At 42.2% G+C, this 16,258-nt stretch overlaps 1 protein-coding gene across 1 annotated transcript in view; it reads left to right on the plus strand.

Moving 5' to 3' along the window:
* The first annotated feature begins 6 nt into the window (after positions 1-6).
* The window catches only part of LOC307033423 (mitogen-activated protein kinase kinase kinase 11), a 48,494-nt gene continuing 32,242 nt past the window's right edge, over positions 7-16,258 (plus strand). The window contains exon 1 of the mRNA XM_079671896.1: positions 7-1,466. Coding sequence (XP_079528022.1) covers positions 710-1,466 — 757 coding nt within the window. The 5' untranslated portion in view covers positions 7-709. The remainder of the gene's footprint in view (positions 1,467-16,258) is intronic.

A 16,258-nucleotide genomic window follows, 5' to 3' on the forward strand; every position in this document is an offset into this window, starting at 1 on the left:
AATGCGTACTGGTGGGATCTGAAACTCGTCGTAAAACACTGGTTGGCTGGACTGAATGCTCCTTTCCTGCTATTCTTCTGCGCCTCGCAGCGCTTCCTGCTTGTGGTGCACTTAATGGCTAAAAATACATAAAAACTCCAAATGGACAGCTACGTCTAGCGAGAACCATAATAATTTGGTATTTTACAACAAACTTTCGATAGCTTTATTTTTGTCCCTACACTCCACTTAAAATCAGTTCTCAACAGGTGGCAATTTTGAATGAGGGAAGAGAAGAGCTCATTTACCCATAATGAGGTGATTCAAGAGCCTCTTAAATTCCGGCCCACTGAAATGATAATGTGCTCAAACCATGTTGGGAAACCACACATCACTTGAACACAGAGAATCAGTTCAGACAGTACTGCCCTTCTGAGCTTTAAGACACTTCAAACAAAAGCAACCTCTCAACTGATTCTGTATTTTTCGAGTGGAGAGCTTAACATGTAATGTCAAGACGAATGAAAGACACTTACTATTCAGTTATCTGTGAATCCTCTCCTGCAGCCCACTTGTTGGTCGAGCTTTTGAACACATTTCACTGGTCCCTGATGAACCAACAAAAAAGACAGGAAAGGGAGCGAGGCGCAATAAAGTACTCCTTTGTACTTTATTTTCAAACCCTTGGGGTGCAAAATCAGATCCAGTCAAAACATCTGCTTGAGGCTCCATGGAGCCACTGAAGAACATATTGAGTCGTGGTCCACTGTCCAACTGGAAAAATTTGGATCAATCACAAAAAGGGAATTTCACCAACCCTGTGTGGACGGCCTTATTCGACTATGAGGCGTCCTGTAAAGATGAGCTCACCTTACGTAAAGGTGACCTGGTGGAAGTCCTGTCTCTGGACTCTGAGATATCTGGCGATGATGGCTGGTGGGCGGGTAAGGTCAACAACAAGGTCGGCATCTTCCCATCTAACTATGGCTCTTTCAAGCCAACTGAATTTGCAAAGCTCCCGTGCACTGCCGTGGTTGGAGAGCTTACCCCGGCTGTGGTTAGCCAGTTCGAACCCGACGTGCTGGATTTCCGGGATCTGAAACTGGAGGAGGTCATCGGGGTCGGGGGCTTTGGAAAGGTGTATCGTGGTACATGGAGAGGCCTGCTGGTTGCTGTGAAGGCTGCACGGCAAGACCCGGATGAAGATATCAGCGTCACAGCTCAGAACGTCAGGCAGGAGGCCCGTTTGTTTGCCATGCTCACCCACCCCAACATCATCGCCCTAAAAGGCGTCTGCCTGCAGGAACCCAACCTGTGCATCATCATGGAGTACGCCTCTGGGGGGGCTTTGAGCCGGGCACTGGCAGGGCGTCGTATCCCGCCCCACATCTTGGTCAACTGGGCTGTGCAGATAGCCAGAGGGATGGTGTACCTGCACAGCGAGGCTATCGTCCCCGTCATCCATCGAGATCTCAAGTCCAACAACAGTAAGTCCTTCAATATGTCTTTTATCATTTAAACCCAGTCTCACAGTGTTGGATTGATGAAAATAAAGAACAAGATATATTTATTGGACCTTGTACACAGCCACATGGCCCAAGGCAGTGATGGAACACATGGTGTACTTCATACAAGTCAGTTAACTGCTTTTTTTTTGTGTTTACAAGGCTACATCTAGAACAAAGGCAACCTGTTTAACTCCACTGTAAGGCTCCAGTAGAATGATGTACTCAAACATCTCATTAGTCTCAGTAATTGAATAACCTCTTAACTTTTGATCAAGTACCTTGATATTAAGTCCTGTCTTGGGGTAATACATTTTAAGTGCAACATTGAGACAAAGCAGTGGTATAACGACGCATTTTTTTGCAGTCATGTGACTCAAATGTAGGCCAAGGCTGCAGAGACGCAAATATGTGTTGTTGATAGCACAAAAGGCCATGCTTTGCTAGGTCAGGAATTCAAGAGGAGGGTTTTCCCTCTCAGCACCATCACAACTCACACTTTGGACTTTGATGCCGTCCAGGGGCTTCTGGGAAAGGTGTTGCGTCAGTGTTTCGGGCCCTCGCTGCAGACACGTACGCATCGAGCCTTGTCATTAACCCTGCAGAGAGACGTACCGCTGATAAAGCTTTCTGTCCCCTCTCGTGAAGCAGAACAAGTGCTTTTCTCTGCTCCAACGCTAACCCAAACACTGAGCCACCTGAATTTAATTGCAGCCTCCCTCTGTTATTATCATTCTTGGGATGAAGCATATAATCCCAGGCAGCTCTGTGGCTCTATAGCTCCTTTCGGTTACTGCATATCTTGATCGCATGTCAAAATACAAAGGTGTATACAAATGGTGGCTCCGACCTTGTTTAACTATGAAAACATTCAGTACTGTAGTTTTTGAGAATGTGACCTTGGTTAGGAGCAATAGAAGGGTAACTCCCTTTATTCACACTTTGTTTGAAGCAAGGGTTCTCTATTCAGCCAGCTTTCTTTTCCCATACTAATTTCACCATATCCATCTTTTTGGCTTCTGCGCAATAACCGTTTCTGACCATCGGCCATTCCTCTTCCCATTCCTTTAGGCATCTCCACCCTTGTGTGAGGTTTTTTCCCGGTAAGGCCTCTCCAGTGTAAAAGCGTCTCCTGTAGTGCTAAAGAAAGTTGAGTTATGTCAATAGTGTTGTATATGAGGCAGGCCAACACAAACACAGACCCGCTCTCTGTGCGCCAGGAGATCCTATCGCCCTCCCGCCTCTAGCTGTTTTAATTCTTCTCTGAATCTTTGTCGCTGGCCTGCCGCTACATGTTCCATACAGCCATATCCCTGTTGTGCCACTGAGAAATATCCTGTTGTGGTGGTGGTGGTGGTGGTTGGGGGGGTAGGGGTCGTTGGGTATAGTTGCGGTTGGGTTTGCTGACAGGTTTAACACACAGGTGCAGGAGTACCGCAACAAAAGAGCAATTCAAAGGAATGATGCACACTCAAATAACGTCTAAAAATCAGACAGTGGCGCTGACGGTAGAAAATGGCATGAGGCATTAACTTTAAGTCTTAATTTGTGGTGTCAGCTTCTCTGAATAATGGAGCAAGTTCTTCTCACAAGAGCTGGCATTTTGCGTCAGAGCTCTGTAGTCATACAGGGAGAAATCTGCCAAAGGCCTTTTTTTCTAAATCTAATCAAATGTGACCATTAGCGGAAAAGTAGAATATGTTGATAGCATAAAGGGTGGATTGAGAGGAATGGAATTCCCCCAAATAAATAAAAAGGATAATAAATGATCACTCTTACCATCATTTCAGCATAACCAAAGCATTAGATAAAGTAGTGTCCACTAGCATATTACCATATTAAAAGAAGATTCATTATTGACCAGCTGTTACTGTGATGGATCAACTGAATAATCATTACCCCTTGTAAACAAGAGCTAAAAGTTGTAGGTAATGACCAGCGGAGCACTTCGGCCTGTTTGGAAGATGCTGATGAAACAGGATCATTGAAAGAAGCCCAGGGTGGGGCACTTGGGTCGAAGCCAATGGGCATAACGGGAATTCCTCTGAAAGTAAATAGCAGTCACTATTGTGTCCACATCTCTGAGAATGAGGCTATGGACGTTTCTGTTTTAGTATCTGGTGGTTCTCTATTTGAGGTTCCATGGCTTTACTACTCTGAGCTTTTCCTGTATGGCTTGAATCATTGTAGAGTCCAAGTGAAAAGAAATGGCACGTAGTTAAACTGCTACTGTTTTCATCAAATAATAAAATGTTCACCCTCATTGCCTAAAAATGAATGACAGAGGCTTAAAAAACGCAGACTTTGAACCAGAGCCCATGTTAGCTTTTCTAGCTTATGAATAACTATTTTGGGCTAATATCGCCAATACACCATGGCATGCTAAGATTAATTTTTTATCAAATTGATTACATTTTGGGATGACTTAAAAACTGCAATTTGAGTGGTAGTGAGGAAAGAAGTGGAACAACATGTAAATACTTTTGCTGTCAGTTTGCTAGTCTAATAATGTATTACTTGCTAAATGCTAGTTCCCTTCAGCAGTGGTTGAGTGTTAGAAGTGGTGCTTTTTCACGTACATAGAATATGCACTGTGTGTGAACAAGGATATTGATTTGTGGGAGTAGTATATTTTGTATATTTTGTCAGGGGAACTACATGTTAACACCATGTTGACATCGCGTCCAAAAGTTAGGATTACACAAGCGTATCGGCAAATGGTTGATTACATCGTGCTTTTTCACTTCCTTTTTCTACAGATGTTTCTGTATTGAAACATATACATATGTTTCTGCTGCAGCTACAGTCCAAATGAGCTATCAGGAACAGCCCTCAAAGGCTCATTCAGTCCGGTTGCCGTCCCTACACTGTTATGTAGTTATCTGCACAAAGCCTTCATAGATGCAAAAGCAGCTATAGGCATCCGACACACTCCATAAAACCCTGCAGAGGCTGTAGTTAGAACGGTGGGGAAAGTGCCAAGCTAAGCACTTGCTGGGCTGGAACTCACAGGCCTATTTTCAGGAAGAAGCCACAGTTAGATCGTGGATCAACATGTCCTTTTTTTTTTTTCACGAGTGGACAAACATCTGATACATCCCTCTACCAGCATGTTTTCATTCACGGCCCCCAGTGCTCACAGTGTAGCACACATAGGTAGCACACTAAAAACATCCTGTGTGTGTTTGTGAGCCCTGGTTGCTGGGTGTGTGGTGTTTGCCTGTGTGTGGTGAACTGCACTCCTGTTACCACTGCACACACACCACCATCGCCCTGTTCAGCATGAGCAATCATGAGGGCAATTTAGACATTTGAGGTATTTTGTAAAGGGAATAGGGGGATTTTAAACCTGATAAAATCTGAACATGCACCTGTATTTTGTTATGGCAGCTGTATTAGTGCAGTTAAGCCCTCCCATTTTTTTTTTAGCCAGTAACCTGTCAAGTGCAAACATATTTTTTTGTAAGAAAAAAGCCTTTTGAAAATATATCAGTGCTGCGTCATCAGTTTCTGATTTACGAAACAACAACCTAACCGAGGATAACTTAAATGCTACATTCCCATTGTTTAGAATCCATAACTAATTCCTTGCAAACCATTTTTCCCATCACGCTGTAACACCAAGACATCCTAGTATCTGCATTGAACTGCATTTTTTTTTTAATACGTTTTTTTAAAACTCCTGTTAAGACTTTTGCGGTCAGTTTGTCAGCAGTCTTTTATTCTCTGCTACATGAATGCTACTTCCCTTCAGCCTTGGTTGAGTGTTGGAAGTCGTTCTGTCTTTTTTCTACGACTAGATATTCCCTACAGTACATAGATTACATATGTCCTCTGTCTGATCATGGAAATTGGCTCGTGGGAGAAGTCATGTTACTAGGTAACTTAAACGCAGGGTTATTTTGTACAATTTGTGTGATATCTAGACATCTATCAATCATTACGGAAGATGTCACACACATGTTGTTATATTGGTGATTCCCTCTGCCTCAACGCTTCATCACACTCCGCTCAGCTGAGCTACGCATGATGTGCAGCATGTGTGAAGGAAGGGATGTTTTTACAGCATATTTTTATACAGAAAGCTGTACCGTGTTTTCTTTTTTTAGTATTCTCAGTGGTAGACAAAATACTCTACTATACTGTAGTAATACCACAGTGTAGAAATGAAGTACTAAAAATAGTACGTGTTCTGCACAAAAGCCAATTTCAGAGTGATAAACGTGTTATTATTCACTTAATTATAATTATTGAAGCATTTATGTGTGCATCCACTTTAATGTGCAGCTGGTAAAGAAGGAGCTATATTTTTTTACTTTACTGCCATGAAGCTCTTTTTAATACTTTCTATTTATCGACTTATTTCATTAAACAAATGCACTTAACTATATAAACTAATATTTGTACACATTATAAGCAAATCACAACAGAAAAAAAGAAAAGAAAGACAAAAATTAAACGGAAATACAAAATGGAAGAAAAATAAATAAAGCTTGTGAATTTCCCTTGGGGAGCAATAAAGTTATATTTTCTTAACCTGTAATAATAATTGATCAATTATTTGTTGATTCCATTTTTGTATTAACAATCTTCTAAATAACTAAACTTCTTAAAAAATGTAACCAACAACATTGACCTCTGAATTGACGTTGAGTAGATCTATAAAGAAGCAGGAAATAGAAATACCATACCTTGAAGAACAGTTCTCAAGTACTTGACTGTTGTCAATGGTTAACACATCTGGCCCAAGATGTGGAAATGGCTGTACTTTTTTAAGTGGAATGAATTAAAAGAAATAAAAAGCCACTACGAGTGGAAAAACAAACATGAAAGAGAACATTTTTCTTGATAAATACAAGAAAACATGACATTAGTGCAGTGAGCCACCAACAGGAAACACATGTACAAAAATAAGGAACTCATTGTTACTGATGCTGTGTAAACAACAGTTATAAGACATTTCAGTAAATGAATGCAAGTGAGTACATTAACATATACATCATGGACTCTAATATAAATTAAGAGGCTGCCTTCTATCTCTACTGAATCACTCTACGAGGGGGGGGGGGGGGGATCAGCTGTGTGGCTGCCAGAGTGAGTGTCAGTGGGTGATAAAAGCGCCTCACAGCTGCCTGGATGCAACGTTTTCCTGCTGACTTTATCCTTTAGTTTGGAAAATGCTGAGAACACAAGCTCATGTTGGATACATGAGCTTGATAGATCTGGTTATTTAAATCAGAATCCCAAGCGGGGACATTTACAGCAAAAGTGACATAGCAGGTAAATAAGTACTTATCCATGGCTAAAACTGAAGATGAAGATATTAAGGTTTGGACATGTTATTGCACATCAAAATGATTATCATTATTGCAAAGTAGAATTGCCAAAAGTGTTTAGCTGTGTGTTTTTTTTTTTTTTTAAAGCTAGTGATGATGATAAAAGTATTTTTAGATCAAAGCTTCTCGAAGCTGAGTTTTCTGTGTGTTCATATCTTGAATTTTGACTCAAAGTAGATTTATACTGCGTTGAGCTGCTTAAAGTTCAGAGCTGTAACAGGGTGGTGATTAGCTTAACTTAGACAGAATGGAAGCAGGGGGGAAACAGCTAGCCTTGTTCGGGGGGCAGGGGGGTAACATGCCTACACGTCTAAAGCTCTCGGTTATACAACACTTTATATCCAGTTTAGGAAAATATAGATCCTGAAATGATAAAAAGATACAATTAGCTATGCTATAATTATGCTAAGCTAGGCTAACACAACATCCTGATAGTGGTTTGACGGTCACTTTAAGTGCTTTTGTACCTTTTCAAATGTTTTTATTGCAGTGTTTCTTAAAGGTCACATGTCATGGCCATTTCCACTGATCATAATTCCATTGTTGAGGTATACTAAAATAGAAAAATACTGTGTAATTTTCCAAACTCACATTGGTTTCGCATAGAGCATCTCTGTAAAGTATGTGTATTCAGCAGTATTCACTTTCTCCACTAAACGGCTCACTGCAGCTCCTCCCCCCCCCCCCCCCTCCGCCCCTCCGTGATTTCCTTGTTTAGCTATACACAGCCAAACACAGCCAAACTCAACCTGAACACACACAAAGTCACAGCCGAAATAACAACAATAAGTGTGGCTTGATATTGAGTAAGAAAAAGGTTTATAGGTTGATAAACGCTGTGAGAATGGGTCTGCAGAGAGAATTTCGCGCGATCCCAACTGTCTTTTATCAGCCTGCAGCACGGAGCAGAAATCAGCAGGGCTGCCTGCACTGCGTGTGTGTGTGTGTGTGTGGATTGGTCAATTTGGACCAATCAGCGGGGGCTTAACGTAACGGCTCCGCGGACGTAACGTAACGGCTCCACAGATTGGCCCATTTAGTTCCGGGTACGTGCTTTCGTAGAATCCGGAAGAATCAAATGGATGATGACGTCATGATGACGTCATACCAACGAGGCGTTTTGGGGAGGTATTTTCTGTTTTAGAGTTTTACTCGCTACAGGGTGTACTTTGAGGGTTTTGACTCTGCACACCGTTTACATGCAGAAAAACCTTCATAACACACAAGGGGACGGGTAATAACCGGAAAAGCATGACATGTGACATTTAAGAAAAAAGCCTTTGTGTTTTTCTTCCTTATTTTCAACCAGTGTAATGATACATATTGAATCCATGTTATATCCATATGCTTGCATCTTAGTTTTATAAGAAAGTATACATGATCTCATACTGTGTATCGGGACCGTGTGGCCTTCACATCCAGGAGACACTATGTACTGTAGGTGCAAAATAAGGTGTGTGTGTGTGTGTGTGTGTGTGTGTGTGTGTGTGTGTGTGTGTGTGTGTGTGTGTGTGTGTGTGTGTGTGTGTGTGTGTGTGTGTGTGTGTGTGTGTGTGTGTGTGTGTGTGTGTGTGTGTGTGTGTGTGTGTGTGTGTGTGTGTGTGTGTGTGTGTGTGTGTGTGTGTGTGTGTGTGTGTGTGTGTGTTGTGGGGGTCGAAGTAGAGGTTCCAGGTTGAACTCCATTGTTTGTTAGCTTCTCTTGTCTGAAACGTCAGTCTCTTTCTCACCACGGAGATGTAACTGATTTTTAAGTTACATTTGTTCCCAAACTGCGCCTAGTTACAGGTCATTCTCTAAATATATCTCAAGACACAAGTGCTCAAGGTTATTGGACAAATCACTAATTCGGTTTCGGAATCCAAAAGGGTATCAACCAACTTATTGAACATGTTTTATTTTCCCTGAAGTAACATATCCTTGGCCCTTTTTACTACAACTTTTCTGTTTGAAACGTAGAAAGATAGCAAGCAGGCTTCATGCATCTTTCAAGTGATTTTGTCTCCAGTCTGATCTTGAGCACTCAGTTTAAATGCGATTTGATTGTATTACATGAAATAAGTGCAAAAGGAATTTTGTTCATCAGTGCAGTACTGTTCACTCTTACCTCATTCACACCAACGCAACTCCGGTTCAAGCTCCGTGCTAGAGCTTTTCAGGTTCAGAACCGGTTCTTCGGTTTAGCTCCGGCTCTTTTCACACTGCCCAGAGTCCGACTGGTGCTGCGTCATTGCCTCATCGTTTGCGTCATGACGTAACCGTTTGCGTGCCTGCTTCATAAAGCCAAACCGCGCGGAAACCCCTCACAGCTGACACCGACAACAACAACAACAACAACAACAACGGCCGATTGTGCTCCAGCTTCCTCTGTACCTCTTCGGAGACCAGATTCCCAGTAGGTAGCTGGTCTCTTCAGTGGACCACTGCTGCTTGTTAAGTTTCTCCATCGTTGAACAAACTGGATAAAAAAAACTGGATAAAACGCAGGCTTTTTGTTGTTGTTCAGGAGTTGATCTGCCCCCGCCTCGACGTAAGCGTGCTGGACAATTTTTTTGTGCTTGAAACAAACCGGATTCCGGAGCTAAGAGGCTGCTCCGCTGCGGTGTGATCAGGGAAACCCGGTGCTTTTCAAGCTCCAGTTCCGAACCGGCCCTGAAACACAGTTGGTGTGAATGAGGTATCTGTTATAGCTGGGTCAAGCCAGAGATGACCCCCTCTGAGTGTGCATGGAAGTGGCGCTGAATGTTACATTTGAACTCGTGAACACTAGATTGTTAATAAGTGACCGATTTCAGGTCCCTACAGACTTTTACGTGGCAACAGATACTTTTAGAGGAGCAGTCATTAAGAATACTCCTGTACAGCATTGTCCAAGTTGTAATAAACTTTTTTTTTTTGGAAACAACCCAACTTTTAAAGAAAGAAATGTGTTATTGACTTCAGTTGGGATATCAGACCGCACCGTCATCGTCAACCTGACAAACCTGATCAACATTGAGCAGAACATGGAGATTGTCTTACATCAAAATAGTTATTCTAAGTGTGTCAAAACACCACACTATGTAGAGTGATGAAATAACTAGAGCTGTACGTGAACCGAAAATAAGTAAACTTTTCAGGTCAAATGATACCTGCTTTTCACATATTTTGTACCAAGAGCTAGAAAAGAAAAAGGCTTTTTCTATGATTTTGCCCACTATGTTTCCATTACTGTAATGGGAATATACTGTCGTATAGCATGTAGAAAAAAAACAATCGAATAAAGTGATGTATCAGTATCACTTTAAGGGCTCTTGTATTGGCACTGGTCAAATCCAGGTCAAATAATACTCATGTCATAATAAAACAAACATACGTGATTGAATGTTTATTCTAGGGATGCACCGAATATTCGGCCACCGAAAATTATCGGCCGAAAATGGTTAAAAAGGCACTTTCGGCTTTCGGCCGAAAGGGTTTTACACCGAAAAAATATCACCGAATGTCAGAGAACAGGGTTACGTTGATCATACTCCGCATATTTGTCCGGGTGTTTTGATTTCAAGTGGTGGAGTAATCCTGAAGTGGTGAAAGTCTTTGCAGTTACACCCCCTCGAGAAATGTCAGCTGAACACGTTTTACAAATCGCAATCCGCGCCTCTCTCTCTGATATTTTTAAATATCTCCAAGCGGCAGACATGTGGCTGTGAGCCAGCCGCGAGCATGGCGCCTTGCTTGTCGCCGCGTTTTGATTACGTCATCACAACAACACGTTAGGTTACCAAGCTTATAGGTGCATTTGTTGTTGTTGAAGGCCTGGCTGTTACAGTCTTTATTTACACTATTTTGTAGTAGGCGTACTGGCCTAGATGTTTATGCAGTTTTAAAGCACCTTGGCTTTGTTCTGAATGCACTTTGTTGTAGTTATCCTACAGAGAAAAGAAAATGCACCTGACTTGGAATTAATGTACTGTATGCATTCAAAAGTGCTGAATAAATGTTTTATGGACCCATAATAGTGATTATTATTTAAGTTAAGTTTTGCCATAATCATGTCTTTTTCCATAATCAGCTAGCTGAACAACATTGGTAAAAAATGTATACATTATATATATATATATTTCTATTAATCATTTTCGGCATTCGGTTTTCGGCCAACTGTTTCCTATTTTCGGTATCGGTTTCGGCCAAGAATTTCCCATTCGGTGCACCCCTAGTTTATTCTAATGACAGCCCTGTTGTGTAGAAGGTGCACTTTGTCCTGAATCATTATCTGCACATTCATCTCAAGAGGAAGAAATGGCACCTCAGAGCTGAATCTTCTATTCTAGTTAAAAGTCTGTTGCAGCCTGGTTTGTGAACTCGCTGCCTGTTTCCTACACTCCGTGACCCTGAGCTAAGACGAAACTCCAGCGCTGGTTTCATCTCTGATTATGCCCTATCACTCTTTCTCACTCTCTCACTCGCTGGCTGCCTGGTCAGAGGTTGCCAGACTGTCTGTCAGCCTATGGCCTCGTCCCTCCGGGGACAAAGCTCCCGTTCTTCCTGGGGAAAGCCCCCACCCTGCCGGAATTCTCCCTTTCGCCTACGGGTGCAGCGCAGGGAGGGGGTAGAGGGAGGAAGGTAGAGAGGCTTAGGTTGAACCGGGTTTAAAAGCCAATATGCATAGTATAATTTGACATAACTCTGACCTTCAGTTGCATATATTTAAGTCTCTCTTATATTCTGGTTGGAAAAATATCAATCCATAGTGGCCTGATGTAACGGTCTAACTTGGAAGGAGCGAGCAATAGATAGATAGATACTTTATTCATCCCTAATTGGGAAATTATTTTGTAACATCAGCAGTATGTTCAGGCATTAAAATACTTAAAAGGTGGACAACAATATTCAAAAAAAATAAACAAATATATACACATATTTAGATTTACAGTACAAAAGACATATATCACAAGAAATACACAATATTAAACATGGATAAATCAGAATGCTCTCTAAAAAAACAATATTCTACAGCATATATATATATATATATATATATATATATATATATATATATAGGAAAGTATATAAAATAAGTTACAGGTGCATGATGATTGATGGCATACATGAGAAAAATGCAGTGAGAGATGGTGATAGAGCTTGAATTATTGAGAACACATGAAGAGAGGTGCTGAGTGAAGAGGCTTTGTGGATCTGACTCTGATCTGGCATGTCATTGTGACAGGACTGCATGAACTGTATGTTTAGCAGCAGATGTCCTTGAGCGGAACGTTGACCCTTTTCTCGGTATGTCAGGTGCTCTAAATGTGAATGTTTGCTAAGCCCCCTCCAGTTACGGTTGCTACGCCTGTGGAGCTTTCCTTTCTCACACAGCACCTACAGCGTGCAATTTACAATGATAACGCTGGCATATTTGCCGCTCAGTTGCTTTTTTAAACAATGGGTCATTGATTTCAGAAAGATTTCAAAAGACTTCTCTTTCTAGCTGGCAACTGTTCAATTTTGCCGGCTATAATGAAATCTGGCTGGCAGATTTGATCAGGTCGAGCTAGTTAATTAGGGGTCATCCCTATATTCCCAGGGTTCTCATTCTAAGAGATTGGCAAGGGCTTCCTTTGCAGTTCAAATAGCAAAAGAACAAAGAGAGATGGCTATTTCAAATGCAGGGGAAAAAGGTGTGTGGGTGATTTCAACAAAATTGAACCAGGGAAACATGCATTTACCATTTGACCTAGGGAAATGTTATTACGGCTCTCAAATTAGGCTAACCTTAGCTTCATACATTCTTTCGTAAATACTTTATCCTGACGACTTTTTAATGTTTTAAGCTGACTTGTTTAAGGACAACAACCTTCAGCATCAGTGTTTCCGCCAGACCAGGGCTGAGAGGGCGTCCACCCCGAGAGCAGGAGGGGGGGGGTTGTTTTGACTTGAGCCGTCCCTTATAGATATACTGTATTTTTACATTAGTGAGCCGGATCATTTGGCTCGGCTCTGTTAAAGCGCCGGCACTTTCGGCTCCCAAACGTCTCTTCATGTTACCACAGTTTACCACGGAGCCTCAGTTTCGCCGCTGCGAGGCTCTGGTGCTCGCAGCTCACGCGCGTGCTCCACTAAAAATCCCCTGCTCATCGCGTCCAAATCGCGCACGTTCCGTGTTGTCCTGTAGCAGGCACCTTCGATGTCGGGGAAACAATCTTCAATACTCCGAAAATAATCCCACCAGACTCCTTTGCCCCTCCAACAGCGGGATGTCCATGTCCCTTTTCCTAATTTCAAGCGATAAAAACTCTCGATCTTCTTTCCTATTATTAATGTTTTTGGACGTCCTCGGCTCGCGTTCAGGGCGTCCCGAGCTGAATAAGGGTGTCAAATGACGGCAAGACGGCCCCCTAGCGGAAACGCTGCTTGACATACTTAAAATATCCCACGCCAAAACCCAATGCTTGACAACCTCGCTAGTTAGTTCAGGTATAAAAGGTATGACATGGAAAATGTTTATCTGTTTAATTGTTATACTTGTTTGTTTATTCAAACAGTACATCTTGAGTTTTAAATGGATAAAAAGGCGTATAAAAAAGGAGTATACAACTTTGTGTTGCTAACGTAGGCAACTTTGGCTAATGTGTCAATATCTCAGTAAAGTTTGCTAGCATTGTTGGAGTCAAAATCCCCCCAAAAAGCATAAAGGAGCTGTTAATGTTAGTCAAAAATATTGAAAACATCCAGGACTAGCTTCTACACAGTACACCTTTTTTAAAAGTGCATCATTACTTTTAAGTGGATAAAAAGGCATTAAGATGAGTATACAACTGTGTTGCTAACGTCTGTGACAATATCTGCAAGCATTGCATGCATCTTACCTTTATTCTTATACCGTAATTTTCGGACTATAAGCCGCGCCTTTTTTCCCATTTTTCGACGCTGCGGCTTATATAACGGTGCGGCTAATCTATGGATTTTTACAGCTAACGGCCACTAGGGGACCTCCTAAATCTATGGATTTTACAGGTTACAGTCCACCAACTTTAACTCTATGGGCTCTATGGCCGGTCCGCGGACCCCCAACTTTAAGCGGCGGGTCCCAGCAGGAAAAGCTGGAGGCCGGGAAAGAGTGAGACAGGTAGCGCGCAAAAGTAAAAGTGGAACCGAGAGTGGTACGAGAGACAGAACGAGAGCAAGACCAACAGACATTACGAGAGCGAGACAGTTTGTCCCCGTACCACTGGTTGAAAACCACTGCTGCAGATCACTGCCGGTACGTGCGCTGGGAGCGCACCGTTTAAGTTTGAAAGTTGAAAAGTTTGTGTGTCTGAAACGCTATGTGATACAGTACAGTTTACACAGCACAGTACATGTTCTGTAGCTACTATTGCACTAAATGGTAACACTTGAATACGTTATGCAAATATGCAACTTGTTTGTTGAAATGTTAATAAATGGGAGCTTCCTCAAACAGCCATCTCTTTCCCGACAATCCCCTCTGTGCATGAACCCTTACATATGGTAATTAAACATTAAAACACCTGCGGCTTATAGTCCAGTGTGGCTTATATATGTACACATCATTCAATTTAGCTGCTGCGGCTTATATTCAGGTGCGCCTTATATTCCGAAAATTACGGTAGTTATAAATGCCCCATCTTGTAATTTTGTTTTTTCAGTTTCTAAAAGAAATCCTCTAAGAACAACAGCTTCTCACAAACAGTTTTAAGCACTGGTATTACCAACCATCTGATTTGTAGATACCCACTAGCTAATCGTATCTGCTTGTCTGTGGTGGCTTCTTTGAAACACAAGTTGATTTCCTTTTATAATGACGTCAGAGCAAGTTCCCTGAAACACTTTATTTGAAATACAAGTTCAACTGATTATGCACATTGAGCTCCAGTGTTTCCAGCTGCTATGAAATCCAAATATATCTACTACTTTTCTTTGAAGACATGCGAAGAAGGTTAGCAATGTAAATACTCGGTGTTTGCTCAGGATCGACATGGCTCTACTTTATCAGTCAGGTGGGTTTATGTTTAATCAGCTCTGGAACGTACCCTGCAAAAATCCCTGACACTGGGATTCTCGGACGGCTGCTCATAGGAGTCATATCTGCAACTGCCACACTCCAACAAACAGTACCAAACAGGCTCCTGTTGCCATGAAGAAGTGTCAAGGTGTTATTATGGCGACATTTTTGGTTTCGCCTCTGTATCAGGAAGACTGTTTGTCTGGGCAAGACTGATCAAGTCCTGATTCTCACCGTTGGGGGAAGGGGAGCTGGATTTCCTGGTCTGTTCGCCACTTTTGTCAACACAGCTCCTTAAAATGTGATAGCAGGGGATGCAGATAAGAACCCTGTTAACTGTTCATTCATTTCCTTGAATCCTCACTTGGAGGTTATTAAGAATATGCTATTTATTCTCATGACTTTCTCCACATTGAAGTTATCTTGTCCAGACTTTAGTGCACTACTTAAAACTTTTCAGTAGAGTTTTGAAGATGTCAGCCGCAGACTTAATGTTTGTAGGTCAGCAGCTGATTTGGACACAGAATGTTGCCACATAGCCTCCAGTAAGCAGCTGACTAATGCAGCAGTCGGTGTGATGGTGGTGGTGAGAGGAGGGAGGCTGAACTGTGGATGCACTACGCTTTAGCTCAGGAAGTGGAAGAAGAATGCGCCGTGTATTTGTGCTGAGACGGCTAAAATGCTTCTCTGGATTTACATGTTAGTTTCTGTTCTTGGTTGCATGTGTGTACGTATAGATTGTGTGTGTGTGTGTGTGTGTGTGTGTGTGTGTGTGTGTGTGTGTGTGTGTGTGTGTGTGTGTGTGTGTGTGTGTGTGTGTGTGTGTGTGTGTGTGTGTGTGTGTGTGTGTGTGTGTGTGTGTGTGTGTGTGTGTGTGTGTGTGTGTGTGTGTGTGTGTGTGTGTGTGTGTGTGTGTGTGTGTGTGTGTGTGTGTGTGTGTGTGGCAAGCGTGCCCTTCCCACACTATTTTTCCTGTGTACAGCTGGCTGCTAAAAATATTTGGCCACAGAAAGTGAGAGTGTCCTGTATAAGGCGTCTGTGTGTGCATGTTTTTTTCCAGTGTGTGTGTGTGTGTGCTCTGCTTTCTAGGCGCTGGCAGACATTTTTAGCTCTGCCCCATCTCTCTCAATCATATGAAAAGGATCGCCAGTCTGCACCTCTCTCTGTCTCTGTCACCTCAGCCTGTGCTACACTGAAACATTGACTTTACAGTTATGTGGAATTTGTTGACATGATACATTTAATTAAAGTAATAATTTCAGTTTTTTCAGAGTACCCCAACCCCGAGACTCCCCTACTGTCTGGGTCTGTCTGGTGCCACGTGACCCCTTTCAACCTCAGTTTCCTAAAATAGTGCTTTTCTTATTGCGCACAATGAACAGCAAGAGAGAAACGACAAACTCGGCTGCTGTGTTTTTGTTTGCTTTTTAAGGAAGGGC

This window comes from Notothenia rossii, assembly GCF_949606895.1.
Source record: "Notothenia rossii genome assembly, chromosome: 3".
NCBI lineage: Eukaryota > Metazoa > Chordata > Actinopteri > Perciformes > Nototheniidae > Notothenia > Notothenia rossii.